Source organism: Pinus tabuliformis, chromosome 2_1 (assembly GCF_031772625.1).
Source record: "Pinus tabuliformis cultivar Carrire ecotype Pingquan chromosome 2_1, CPIR1, whole genome shotgun sequence".
Lineage (NCBI taxonomy): Eukaryota > Viridiplantae > Streptophyta > Pinopsida > Pinales > Pinaceae > Pinus > Pinus tabuliformis.
Genome location: NC_142299.1, coordinates 470662023 through 470677301, shown reverse-complemented (window position 1 = coordinate 470677301; position 15279 = coordinate 470662023). Strand labels below are relative to the sequence as shown.

Genomic DNA, 15279 nt, shown 5'->3' with positions numbered 1-15279 from the left:
TATTATCTCAACGGCTATAATGTTTAATTAATTTATAAAATGACCATTGTTATTATTTTTTATTTATTACTTATATATATAAATTATTTATAAATTGATCATTTTTTTTTTTACTAAATAATATTATTATTCATATTACCAATAATGGATATAAATTTTAATAACACTAAATACTCATATTAATATTAATCATGCTAATAATACTAATATTCATTTCACTAATGCTAATATTAATAAGTATTATTATTAGTATTATGTGTTATTAATATTAATATTAATATTTAGTATTAATAGTATTATTAATATGACTAAATCTTCGGCTTATGATTATTAAACTAATGTTCAATATTAATAATAATAGTATTATTAATATTAATGCTATTAATAATAATACCTAATAATAATCTTAATTATTTATATTAATGTTAGTCATACTAATAATTCTAATATTAATAATATTAATATTAAAAAAAAAGCGGGGAGGAGGGGCGGGGGGGAGGACAAAGGGTCAAGACACAGACGGACAAAGACGGAGGAAAACTAAGAAGAGAGGGCGGGAATCCAACAACTACTAATTTTCTAGCCGTCATCCCTATTAATATTACTGGAAGACCTCTCAATTTCAATGGCTTCCCTAAACTTACGATGATGAAAATGAGGAATCTTAGCGATAACCCTAGCCTCCTCAATGCATATATGATGCTTGGTCTTCTTTGCATGTTCGGCCAAAGTCGAAGATTTGGTCCTCCCATGCTTGATATCAGTCACGTGTTCCTTAATCCTCTGGTTAATAGAACGCCCAGTTTCACCGATGTATGAGGTTCCACAGGAACAAGGGATGATATAAACACCTTTCATATCCATTGGGTTCACCTTATCTTTGACAGTCTTTAGGGAGCTTCTAATGGTGCTGAGGGGTCTAAAGGTCAAGGGAATATTATGCCTTTTTAGGATTCTTGCAATCTTGTCTGTCGTCCCTTGGATGAAGGGGAGGTGGACTCCTGAACTATGATCAATGGATCTTTCCTAACCTTGGGACCCTTACTCGCTTTGAGGAAAGCTTGGACACCCTGCTACCTACTATAACCATTCTGGAAAAAAACATTAGGAAGATGGGACTTTTCTTTAGAAAAGTGGTCGCCATCAGAAATTCTCAGAGCACGAGTGGCTAACATGCTGAGAGCACCTATCTTCTGAGCAAGAAAATGGTGGGAATTGGCATGAAGATACTGCTCAGTATGAGTGTTTTTTCAATATACCTCATGGGAGAAAGATCCATCAGCTTTCCTAGAAATGAGGACATCAAGAAAAGGGAGGCAACCATCGACTTCACGCTCCATCGTAAACTTAATGGAATTAGATTGATTATTGAGATGTTGGAAAAAGAGATCTAATTTATCAGGCCCGTGCTACCATATGGTGCAGGTGTCATCAACAAATCTTTTCCAAAGCTTAGGTTTAAATAAAGTAGAGGATAAAGCCTTGGATTCAAAATCTTCCATGAAAAGGTTAGCAACGATAGGGGACAGGGGGGAACCCATGGCCACCCCATAGGTTTGTTCATAGAACACACCTTCAAAACAGAAAAAAGTGGAGGTGAGGTAGATCTCAACCAATTTAGCCGTGTCAAGATCAGTAAGACAAAAGATAACATCCAGGGCTTCCTTAATGGGGATGCTAGTGTATAGGGAAACAACATCAAAACTAACAAGATTGTCACCTGGTTCAAATTTCGTATCCTTCAACTCTCTAACAAAAGAAGAGGAGTCTTTGACAAAGGACTCCGTCTGCCCCACCAGGGGCTTCAACTTCACGGCTAAATACTTAGCTAAAAGGAAGGTTGGCCCACCAATGGTGTTGACAATGGGTCTAAGGGGGACTCCTTCTTTATGGATTTTGGGAAGCCCATAGATCCTGGGAGTGATAGGGCTACTTTCAATTAGCTTATGGCTAAAGGAGCCAACAATGCTGCTGGATTTAATAGCAAGAGCGACCATCTTAGAAATCTTTTTCAATGGATTCTTGTCAAGTTTTCTGTAGATCCCACTATTGTTCAGATGATCCAACATCTTCTCTCGATAATCTGCCTTATCAAGGATAACAATAGCCCCACCTTTGTCAACTTTCAAAACGACGATGTATGGGTTCCTATTTAGGGATTCCAGGGCTTTGAATTCATCTTTGCTGATGTTATTCTTAGGGGGCTTTGCTTTTCCCTGTACACTAGCATCCCCATTAAGGAAGCCCTAGATGTTATTTTTCGTCTTACTGATCCCGACACGGCTAAATTGGTTGAGATCTGCCTCACCTCCACTTTTTTCTTTTTTGAAGGTGTGTTCTATGAACAAATCTATGGGTTGGCCATGGGTTCCCCCCTGTCCCCTATCGTTGCTAACCTTTTCATGGAAGATTTTGAATCCAAGGCTTTATCCTCTATTTTATTTAAACCTAAGCTTTGGAAAAGATTTGTTAATGACACCTGCACCATATGGCAACATGGGCCTGATAAATTAGATCTCTTTTTACAACATCTCAATAATCAGTCTGATTCTATTAAGTTTAAGATGGAGCATGAAGTCGATGGTTGCCTCCCTTTTCTTGATGCCCTCATTTCTAGGAAAGTTGATGGATATTTGTCCCATGAGATATATCGAAAAAAGACTCATAGTGATCCAGATTTAAGCAGGAACGCAACAAATTACAGAGATAACCATATACACAAAGATGCAGCAGAAATAATACTTCATTTCATTAATGGAAAATACTGAAATATGCTTACAACCAGTAATGGAAATAAACCAGCTAGGGCGATGGTAGCTTATCTCTGAGAAGAGATGTGGTGGCTACATGCCTCTGAACTGTTCTGAACTATGTTACAATGAGGCTCGAATGCCTATTTATTATTGAGAAACAATGTAAAACCCTTAACATTCCGAAATCTAACCCTAGAAGATGAAACGCCAAATTGTGGGCCCCGTTTGGGTAAATTGGTACATCAATTTCCCGGGGTCGTAACTTTGGCATACGATCTCCGTTTGACGCGTATGATAGCTCGTTAGAAAGATCTATCTGAGTACTACCACTTTGGGAGGCAACATCGGTCCATGGACCCATGTTTCCCTAGATTCCCAAAAAAACGTCGTTTAGGGCCTCAAAACGGCTCCGGAAGTTCAGGACCCGAAAAACTGCTAAAAATAGTAAACTGTGCTACAATTTAGGAAACTGAAAAAGCTGAAAGAGACAGTTGTGGGGGTCCAAATGGGATAGGTGGGTGGCCACCAACATCCACCTAGATCATTCCTCCCCCCTTAGGAAGCAATGGTCCCCATTGCGTTGAGTTCCTCCCTGAGATGAGGAAGCTTCTGCTGAGCTGGGTCTCTAGTGAGCTGTTCTGCAATCTCTGTTGTGACCAGAAATGGTGGGAAGCATGGTCGGTGATGGTCCACATTGAACACTTGGTGCAAGCGAAGGAATGGAGGAATTTTGTGCTTCAAAGCATTGTTTCCCGTAGCCTTGGTACTGGTGTAAGGACCATGTCGGAGTGGTCGGAGCTTCTTATGGGCTCTTGTAAGGCGTTCTTTCTGCAGATGTAACCAAACTTTGTTGCCCACTTGAAACTTATGTGGTACCCCTGTGGGTGAGGAGAAGTTGTTCCTGTGTTCTGTCATGACCGTATCCCTTTGCTGTTGTTGCTGCTGCGTGGAGGAACCCTTTGCAGGGGTCATGGATGTAGCAACGATCTTCCCCTTACTTTGGGAGTGAACCAGACAGATGAATTTCCTGGTCTGGGAGATGAGCTTGCTGCCTTTCTTAGTAGTGATCAAATATGTGGCAGTGAGTGGGGCTACCTCTAGTATCCTGTATAATGAATTATTCAAAGAAATAATGACAGCACGAGGCCTAGACTCATACACAGCATGTCGCCTCCACAAGTATGGCTGGCCTAATAATACATCACAAACATCTAGAGGTGTAACATCACACAATACCTCGTCTGTGAAGGGTTTGATGCTGTAGGGAAGGCAACACTGCTGGCGAACTTTCAGATCTCGTCCTTCCACCCGATACTATACAGCTGCAGGTGCGGTGTAGTCGGTAGGCCCAACTGCTTCACGACCTCTGCTGAAATGAGGTTCTTTTGGCTGCCACTGTCGACAATGAATTGCAGCGGCGAACCCTTCACCCACATCTGTGAGTGGAAAAGGCGCTCCCCCTCTTCTGGATCTTCGAGCTCATTTTTCTGGATCTTGGCAGTAGCAACAGTGGCGCTGGGATCCGCATCAATGATCTGCTTCCCTTTGCTATTCCCCTTGTCGGGTTCTGGCACAGGGTTGGAACATGCATCTGATTCAGAAGCCTTCAACTCAGCCACCAATGACTGCTTGGTCCGACACTCACTTGTGTTATGAGTGGGACTCTTGTGGAACTCACACCACTTCCCTGTGTCCTTCTTCGGCTTCATGGTGTTGTTCTTTTCTTGCGGCTTCGACGGGTTGTCTTAGGTCACCCCGCCTTGGCTTTGTCCTTTGGGCTTCGGATTTGCAGATCCAAAGTCTCGCTTCTTCTGTTTGAACTTTTGCTCGATTTTGACAGCATATCAGTACGCTGTGCTGAGCGAGGAGATGTTCAAGAACACCATCTCTTCCTGGATGTATCTGTGCAGGCAGCCACGGTATTTGAGTACCAGATGCAGCTCAGAATCTTTGATACCCAACTGTGTGCGAAGGGTATGAAAAATGTTTGTGAACTCCGGCACATCTTGGTCTCATCCCTGCCGCAGTGTGGTCCATTTGATGTATGTGTCCTCATAGCTTCCGACAGGGTAGTACTGCTCCTTGATGGCATCCCGGAAGTCATTCCAAGTGGGTGCGGTTGAAAATAGTGAGCCTCTACTTTCATCCTTCTGCTCGCAGTAGGTTTCCCACCAGTCCTTGACATGGGGGGCTGCTTTGAGAAGAGCGAAAACAATCTTTTCCCGACTTGAAAATTCATGAACAGAAAAATACCCATCTAGCAGATTTAACCATTTATCTACAGCATCTGCGTCTATTTTACCCTCGAAGATGGGGATTTCAAAATTTACTTGTACCTTAAACGGTGTGGCGTTTCCAGAGTCGCTGGTGGAAGCCGATGCGTCGCCTCTAGGTAGCCGTTGAAGGATCTGCGCAAAGCTATCCATCATCGCGTTCCTTTGCCGCTCGAGCACTTCTTCGAGCAAGATTTTGATAGGATCTCCTGCCCCCTCGTCTTTCTTCTCATCCGCCATGGGAGGCCGTCGGGATTTGCGAGGCTGGTCTTGCAAAGGTTCGACCAGTTCAAGCCCTAACTCCTTATATCCGAACCTCGTTGGGGACATGCAAAGAAAAACAGAGAAAAAGCAGACTGCTCTGATACCACTGATCCGGATTTAAGCAGGAACGCAACAAATTACAGAGATAACCATATACACAAAGATGCAGCGGAAATAATACTTCATTTCATTAATGGAAAATACTGAAATATGCTTACAACCAGAAATGGAAATAAACCAGCTAGGACGATGGTAGCTTATCTCTGAGAAGAAATGTGGTGGCTACATGCCTCTGAACTGTTCTGAATTGTGTTACAATGAGGCTCGAAGGCCTATTTATTATTTAGAAACAATGTAAAACCCTTAACATTCCAAAATATAACCCTAGAAGATGAAACACCAAATTGTGGGCCCCGTTTGGGTAAATTGGTACATCAATTTCCCGGGGTCGTAACTTTGGCATACGATCTCCGTTTGACGCGTATGATAGCTCGTTAGAAAGATCTATCTGAGTACTACCACTTTGGGAGGCAACATCGGTCCATGGACACATGTTGCCCCAGATTCCCAAAAAAACGTCGTTTAGGGCCTCAAAACGGCTCCGGAAGTTCAGGACCCGAAAAACTGCTAAAAATAGTAAAATGTGCTACAATTTAGGAAACTGAAAAAGCTGAAAGAGACAGTTGTGGGGGTCTAAATGGGATAGGTGGGTGGCCACCAACATCTACCTGGATCACATAGTGAGCAGTATCTTCATGCCAATTCCCACCATTTCCCTGCTCAAAAGATAGGTGTTCTCAGCACGTTATCCACTCATGCTCTAAGAATTTCTGATGGCAACCACTTTTCTAAAGAAAAGTCCCATCTTCTTAATGTTTTTGTCTAGAATGGTTATAGTAGGCAGCATGGTGTCCAAGCTTTCCTCAAAGTGAGTAAGGGTCCCAAGGTCAAGAAAGAACCCATTGATCGTAGTTCAGGAGTCCACCTCCCCTTCATCCAAGGGACGACAGACAAGATTGTGAGAATCCTGAAAAAGCATAATATTCCCTCGACCTTTAGACCCCTCAGCACCATTAGAAGCTCCCTAAAGACTGTCAAAGATAAGGTGAACTCAATGGATATGAAAGGTGTTTATATCATCCCTTGTTCCTGTGGAACCTCATACATCGGTGAAACTGGGCATTCTATCAACTAGAGGATTAAGGAACACGCGGCTAATATCAAGCATGGGAGGACCAAATCTTCGGCTTTGGCCGAACATGTAGAGAAGACCAAGCATCATATATTCATTGAGGAGGCTAGGGTTATTTCTAAGATTGCTCATTTTCATTATCGTAAGTTTAGGGAAGCCATTGAAATTGAGAGGTCTTCCAATAATATTAATAGGGATGACAGCTAGAAAATTAGTAGCTGCTGGATTCCCACCCTCTCTTCTTAGTTTTCCTTCGTCTTTGTCTGTCTATGTCTTGACCCTTTGTCCCCCTTTATTATTATTATTATTATTAATATTAGAATTATTAGTATGACTAACATTAATATAAATAATTAAAATTATTATTAGGTATTATTATTAATAGCATTAATATTAATAATACTATTATTATTAATATTGAACATTAGTTTAATAATCATAAGCCAAAGATTTAGTCATATTAATAATACTATTAATACTAAATACTAATATTAATATTAATAACACATAATACTTATTAATATTAGCATTAGTGAAATGAATATTAGTATTATTAGCATTATTAATATTAATATGAGTATTTAGTGTTCATTAAAATTTATATCCATTATTGGTAATATGAATAATAATATTATTTAGTAAAAAAAAAAACGATCAATTTATAAATTATTTATATATATATAAGTAATAATTAAAAAATAATAATAACGGTCGTTTTATAAATCAATTAAACTTAAAAATTATTTTCGTTGAGATAATAAGATAATATATTAATAATAAATACATAGTTTCAAGTATAACCCTTTTATAAATTAATAAATATTATTAAAACCTTGGTCAAATATAACCAATGAGTTAATAAGTTGACATTCAAAAATAATATATATATATATATATATATATATATATATATATATTAAATTAACAATTAATAAATTAATTAGAATTAATTAAATAATATTAAACTTTTTCTTTTCCTCCTCTGGTCAAATATAGTCGTTTTCTTCTAGCTGTTAGGTTGACCTGTCTCCCTATTTAACCTTCTTCTTGGATCTGTTTCTTCATCGTGTCCTCAAGGTGAACCACACTGGTTGGTTCCAAATGCGTCAACCAAAATCTTCAATGTGACTTCTTCCGAAAAAATATTTGATATATTATTTTATTTAATTTTAATTTTAAGAATTATATTTTATTCTAACTATTTTCATTTTAATTTTATAACTATTTTAAATTTAGTTCTAATTGTTTTGATTTTAATTATTTTAATTTTAGCTATTTTATTTTAATTCTAATTCTAATTCTAACTATTTTAATTAAATTTTTAATGTTAACTTTAATTTTATAAATCAATTTATTTATTTAACTATTTTATAAATTAGTCTATTTTATCTAACTATTTTATAAAATTAAAATTTATTTATAAATTAAAATTAAAATTAAAATAGTTAGATAAATAAATTAGAATTAAAAATTAAAATAGTTAGACAAATAGATTGATTTATAAAATTAAAATTTAATTTAATTTTATAAATCAATCTATTTATCTAACTATTTATATATATTCTAAACATGTGTTAAACGACTCTGATTTATCCAAACTTTAAAAACTTGAAAATAAATTAATTGATTGGTTTTAATATTTAAATATTGATAAACATTTTTCAATTCCTGTTAATATTTGATATATTTAATAAAATTTCCTTTTAGTGTCGCATTATCAGGATGTCATGTATGTCTCGAGGTATGTATCGAGGGTGTATGTCTGGAGCTATGTATCGTGGGGTGTATTAAAGGGTGAGAGGGTATCCAACATCTGGTAGTACAATAAAGGTTGTCTCATTGGGATCTCACAGTGCATTAAATATCATATAGCGTGGGAAATATTATTCATCATATTTCAATGACAACCATCATCCATTGATTCATTAATCGATAATATTGTTGCGAAATGTTATTAGGATTTGCGTAATTTATTTAAATGTGAGCTCCAATCCATGAAGCATTCGATGTATTGTGTCATCTAAGATTTAATTTGTTGTGATTTGGGGTTGGTTCTCTAGGTTTTATCGCATCAGAATTGAAGTTCACTCCCTTTGTCTGCCTGCCTAGCCAACATCAAGGAATACGTTGTAACTTGTACGTGTATATACAATTGATTTAGCAGTTTTGGAAGGAGTAGTCTACCTAGGTGGAGGAATTGCCTAGAAATGTCCAACCGACGATTTTTTTTTGGCTCTGGAAACTGACACTTATTTACTCCAACTTCAAGGTTCATCCCTCCATATGTAGGAATGTTCAGATTCTCTGGCTATCCGATGTGATCCATCGACTAGTTGAGTTAATGGGGTGGGTGGCCGGTGGGCTTGAGCCTCAAAATCATTATTGCCTTAATGCTCCATGCCTGAATAACCTTCCAGACTGAAGCTCAAACAACAAACAAGCAATCTCGGGTGCGCAGTTTCGACCATTATTGCTGCTTCCAGAAGGAAAACGCCCATTCAAAATGACCGAGCTTCCATTCAGTCCCACAAATTTAGCCATTCACCGCTGATACAAGTTCTCCCCTATCCTTGGTTGTTGATAAACAATTTTAAGATGACAAGTGTTTAGCTAGAGGATAAACCTGTTGTAAATGAATTCTAGAACAATATTTGTAAACAAAAATTTGGCTGCAATGTGGAATAAGTAGGAATAAATCTGGTGTTCTTTTGTGTGTGATATGAGAAAAAAGACTTATAATATATTACGCATTTTTAATTGTCGATCAAACTCTTACTCTTTGGCCTCGCTGAGATTTATAGCATAGTTTCTCGTGGGTAGAAGCTCAAGGTTCATGGATTTATTTCACATTTATTCCTTAACAAGGTTTGAGTTTCAAGTGATTTCCATGCTCAAAAAATAAAAATACTAAAACTAAAACTCGAAGTTTGTTGAAATGGAATTCGTTAAGTTGAAATAGAAGTCGAATTGTTGTAGATAACATTGAGGCACTGATTACACTAACTCATATTAAGGTCCCTCCAGCATTGAGCCAAATCGTATTTACCATTCTCACATGTTGTAGCATAACCCACTTCAATGGACTCAACCTTATCTAAAAGCGTTGTGAGAAGGTGGTCAATTTGTGAATCCAAACTCTTTGCACTTTCATTTGTCTTGTTTATTCTACTGTTATCACACTCTATCACAATAGGGGTGAATGATATGTTGGATAAATTTTGTTGTGAGTGCCATAGCTCAAAAAGCATCCTCTCTCAAAATGATTAAGGCTTCCAAAATTTTTATTACAATCTCGATAGATCTTTGAAGCGTTTGAAATACATGCTGCACAAATAGAGGCATTGAGGTATCCCCTACACTGAGCAATTGCATTGAGGTGATTTCACATATCAGAGCCACTAATTGAGGTGCCTTGGTTGGTTAATAGGGTAAAACCCCCAATGGAAAATGTATTTGAGGTCATGGAAAGGGCCAAGAACTGAATTTGGTCCACTTTTGAGGCAAGGAGGAAAACCACATGCCTTTTTAAGAAATATTTGATTCCAAAAGACAACCGTTTAAAACCAGCTGCTAGTTACTATTTCAAACCAGCTTTATTTTTAGTCACACCTTCATTTTCGATGATGAGGTGATGGAATGTATATTCCAGTGCACTAAGAGGATTTCCCCTATGCAACTCAATAGACAATTCAATACAAACTATAAAAGCGGAAGAGAGTTGAGGTGTAATTTGCACTTAAAATGTAACAAGTCAAGAAAGCATTGTTACAAGCAAAAACTATTTCACTGTAAAATGCAGCCACATTCCATACTGAAGTGCTACAATATCTAGGATTTCAAGCTTTTGGTCATCAGAACTATGAAGGAATGAAAAATTACACTAGTATTGATATATTGGTTCCATTATATCATTCTTGTTGAACACTGACTCCATCCTTATGGAAGTAGATTTGTCTAAATCCTTATCTTCAAGGGCTCAATCTGATGCATTTCCAAGTGCTCTTGTCCCAAAGATGAGCTTCATGCCTACTAGTCCATCTATGCCTGAAATAATCACTCGATCAAATAGCAGAAAAATTAAAGTTGGGAGTGCATACTCACTCAATTAAACAACATGACAACTAATGTTTAGAGTGCATACTCACACAATCAAACAACGAGACAATCAAAGTTGAGAGTGCATGCTTTGATAAATGGGGAGATTTTAAATTCTTAGAAACTATATTACGAGTCAAACATGAGATATTTGACTATTTATTTTTCATATACACTCTTCATATCAGAGGAATAAAATGTTGACCAGTCACATATATTCATCTGGAAAACAATCAACCATATATACTCTCAAATGAACCAAATCCTCAATTATATCCTGCTAGAAATGAAATGAAGTGACACAAATTTTACTGCAGACTGCTAAATTTTCCCATTCATATGGATTGAATAATTGAGGGCATCAAAATAGAGTGGTTGCTTGAGCTCCCAACATTATGTTCATTAATGACATTATATATGCATTACATTCCTCCCTCGCTTATAGATCATGAAGAGAATTTGAAGAAATCTGCTTCATTTACAACAAAGTAAAAATGCTTAATATTTTAAATGGGATCCAAAAGCTACCTTACATCCTACAACCCCTTAAAAAATCTTCCTCTGTTTTGTCCCTTTCCAGTACCAATAAGACTAGCTGCAAGAACAAATTTGGTGTCCGAATGCCATTTCAATTCTTTCAGAACTGAAAATAAGCTAGCTAAGGAAGGACTTATATCAGTGTATCATTTTCAATCATATATTTGTTTGTGTTGTTTTTCTTTAGAATGGATAGCTTTGCTGCTAACATGTTTCAATATAGGCTATTTATTTTATGTCTTGCATATTGTTTGACTAGATCAATTCAAAATGGGAAAGCGAAGCAAATGGCAACATATCATGGATCTTGAGGTGCAAGACCTCAAAGATAAAATGACCTTCTCTAGTAAAGACTTAGTTTGGATGGAAATAAATCGAAATAACAATAGTATTGATCAAGTTGTCTTAATCCCGTTAAAATGAGTTTCTGACTTTATCAAAGGAGAGGAAGTGAATCCCATTGCTCCATGTAATTTCATACAGAAAACAAACGAAGAACCAAAACAAAAATCTACCACTGCATTGCAATATGAAATGTGAGTATTTCAAAAATGCATTATTTAGATCCTTTGAAACCATGTTTATCCTTCTTTGTATGTACTGAAATTTCAAATTTTTGGTGTAGTTATTATTATTCATTTGGCCCAGAGGACAAAAGAGGAGATCCTGTAGCTAAACAAAGGACCTCATTTGTGTAGAAGAGGGGTTTCCAATGCCATTTTGTTGCGAAGGTTATGAATGAAATTCTTGAGAGAGAAATACTAACTTTCAATATGTATGAACATGAAGATGGGGAAGGTTGGCCTTGTCATGACCAACATGACACTTCAGGTGAGACCAGGACCTTGCATATGTAGAGAGTTGTTTCTTTTTGGGAGTGCATTTTGATATAATGTATAGAACCCACATTAAAAGACATGTTGACATGTGGTATCACCAAAAAATTGATCATCTAGCCTAGTTTACTACATGGATCGAAGTACACCATGTGAAGCCAATTTTACCATAGTTAAACCTATGAAGAATAATTAAATAAATCACTATTTATTTGATTTTCTTCTAGGAATAATTAATTAAACCATTGTTCTATTATTATTCCTTGTCAAATTTGACCCAATCATGAAAAATAAACAAATAAATCATTATTTATCTTATTGTTCTCTAAGAATAATTAATTAATCACTAATTAATTATTATTGTTTGTTAAATTTGACTAAATCCCTTCGGAATAATTAAATAAATCCTTATTTTTTTATTATTCCTTAACTAATTCATTGAGATGATAAATAAATAATTTATTTATTTATTATTTATAAATAAAAGTTTAAATATTTTTTCCCTCCTAACCAAATATAATAAAATATTCCAAGTGGTTATTCCAAGAATGGGATCAATAATATTTTATTATTGCTCATTATTCGAGAATAACTCAATATTTTTTATAAATAGAAGGGTTTTCCATTCATTATTCACTTTTGATTATTTTCATTATTGCACTCATTATTGTAACTTTGATTATTTTCATTGTCGCACACCACATTTTTGCTGGGTTTATGCATTATAGAGGAGAGAGACTATACACAAGTTGAAGACGTTTGAGGATAGCTAAGAACCCATCCCATAGAGGGGGACCGGTAACATTTATTTGTTCTCTTCACAGGTGTTATTATAAAATTATTCTTTACATATCTAGTTTCCATTGGATGATTGGAGTTGTTGCTCTTTCTTCTTGCTATTTCACTATGATTGTGGCATAGATTAGAATTTTGGCAGGTTTTGTTTCTATCAATAGCTACAGATCTACAATGTTTAACAGTCATTTATATTGTTGAGATTGTTTGTCATCCACAATCTTAAGTGGGTTCTTTTCATACATCATTGACAAGAAAACACTACAACAAAATTGGTGACTCCACTCAGTTTTATACTTCAGATCCAGAAACGTGGGTGACCTTCGGTTTTCAGCATAGGGTTTCTTCCTTTTTCAATTCTCTTAATGTTTCCTAGTTTTTTAACCCTAGATCTGTTAAAATTCTGACTTTTGCAAGCTTTCTAGTCTTTTCCGCATGTCACAGGAACCAGCCGCGACAAAGATGTCACTTTTTTCCGAGATTTGCCGACTGAGATCCATGGAGCGGAAATTGCACTTTTTGGCCCAAAAAGTGAAATCTGGAGGCCAAAATGCACTAAACAGCCCAAAAAGTGTGATCCCTACAAAGAAACAGGTCAGTACCTGCGATTTCAGGGTTTTAGGGTTTTTCTCATATCTGTTTCTAGGTTTTGCATAGCGCTGTCTGGTAGGTTTTCTGACCTTTGTCTCACCACTCTTAGGCCTTGATCCACTCTGATTTACTCGTCGAAGTCAAATTTATCCTCCCCTAAGGCTTCTAGTACGCTTCCACCTTTCTAGGAGGAGTTTCGCAGAGTGAGTAGTCTGAGTTTTTACAGCGCTTTCAACCACATTTTCCAGGTCTGTACCTTTCTGTTTCATATATGTTAAGATAGTTTGTTACCATCCATAGTGTCACATTTACACTTGTTTGCTCATTTTCCTTAGGGTCCCATCATTTTCCCTAGGTGTTTCACCCATCTCGCTATATTTTTGTAGCGATCTTCCCTCTAGTTTTTTGTTGTTGCTGCACGACTTTCCAGCATCTTAGTGTCACTTGATCCCAGTCACACCAACATTCAGATCTCTTGATCGTTTTAGTGTTTTTCCATCGGTTTAGCCACCAAGCAGTACAGTGTTTGCAAACCCGGTTTGGGTGGGGTTTAGTTAATCATTTTGTTGTTCATTTTCTATTATTTATTTCAGTTTATTTTCAGCAAGATTTTTTCTTTTTTTACAAACATGATCTGGGATTAATCAATTAATACACTTGCATATACAAGCACACCTTAAGCGAAGGGTGCTTGGTTTACACCGCCAAGCCAAGACTTAACATAATAAATTTATCTCACTGCATCAGAGACAAAAGATATATTGTTGATTTCCCTTCACCATTTCCGTGTTCCGTGTGTCCTTCCATCATTGCGCCACCAAGGCGTGTGTCGCGGAGACTGCTAGGCCTTCACCCCCAATTTCTGTTTGGGTGTATTACCCCTCCCCGTCAGGTTCAAGTTCATAGCCCTCTGAGTCAACATACTGACTCTTCTCCTAGTCCCTTTGATTCCTCATCTGATTCCAAGCCTCCTTCATCGCACATCGTCACCATGTTTGGACCCACAGCTGGTGCAGGAAACCAAACTAATGTTGCCTCTAGTTCTATACCGGTGGTCACATCAAGTGGAACAGTCTCAAGAACTGTTCTGACAGCCCCCATGCTCCCCTTTATGGTTGGGTTAAGTCTACCAGATCTTAACCAGTTAATAAACGACCCCATACACCATAATGCTAGTTGGCCCTCTATTTCAACTAAGGTTCCCTCAGACATCCCAATATTTGAGGGTACTGGAGCATCCTACCAACCATGTTCGATACTTCCACATATGGTGTTCATCCAACTCCATAATCGATGACTCCATTCGTCTTCGACTCTTCCAATGCATGCTCACTGGAGATGCTGCAAAATGGTATGTAGACCAGCCCTCCGCCTCTCATTCCATTTTCACGATGCTTGCTAAAGCGTTCCTTTCATATTTCCAGTTACCTCTCTGGTACGACACTGGTATGGAGCTATTGACCACATTCTGTCAGTCCTCCGCCACTCGCCTTTCTGACCATGTTCAAGAGTGGCATCGAAGGAGGAGCACATGTTGTGCCTCACCTTTCAAAGATCGTGTCTATCTAGATTGGTTTCTTAAGAGCCTTTTATCCCCCATTGGGAAAGATGTCGCGTCCCATTTTCCTCAGACCAAGGAAGAAGCTCTCTAGACTGCTTTGAGATATGATCTGATTTATGCACAATCTAGTTATGTTTATACCATCATTCCAGACCTCCCGCATCCTGAAAGTGCCAATGCACCGAAGGCATCCCACGCCGCCGATAGTATCGTTGGATCCCTTTCACACTCTTCACTTTACACTCAACAGAGTTATGGCTACCCGTAGGGGGCATCAGTTCCTCCAACATTTATGCCCCTCCTGCTCGCAACATGTTTCCCGGGCCCCGACATGTCTACCAAACTATTTCTCCTTCTTATGCACAGCTTGGTGCTCTAGCCC

At 37.5% G+C, this 15279-nt stretch overlaps 1 protein-coding gene across 1 annotated transcript; it reads right to left on the bottom strand.

Annotated features, from left to right (window-relative positions):
* Nucleotides 1-1409: 1409 nt before the first annotated feature.
* On the bottom strand, nt 1410-14437 carry LOC149200960 (uncharacterized). The gene is made up of 2 exons (XM_089401137.1): nt 14261-14437; nt 1410-2216 (listed from the first exon to the last, which is right to left on the bottom strand). The coding sequence occupies exons 1-2, from the start codon at nt 14435-14437 to the stop codon at nt 1410-1412; spliced, it is 984 nt and encodes a 327-aa protein (XP_089257263.1).
* Between the last annotated feature and the right edge of the window lie 842 nt (nt 14438-15279).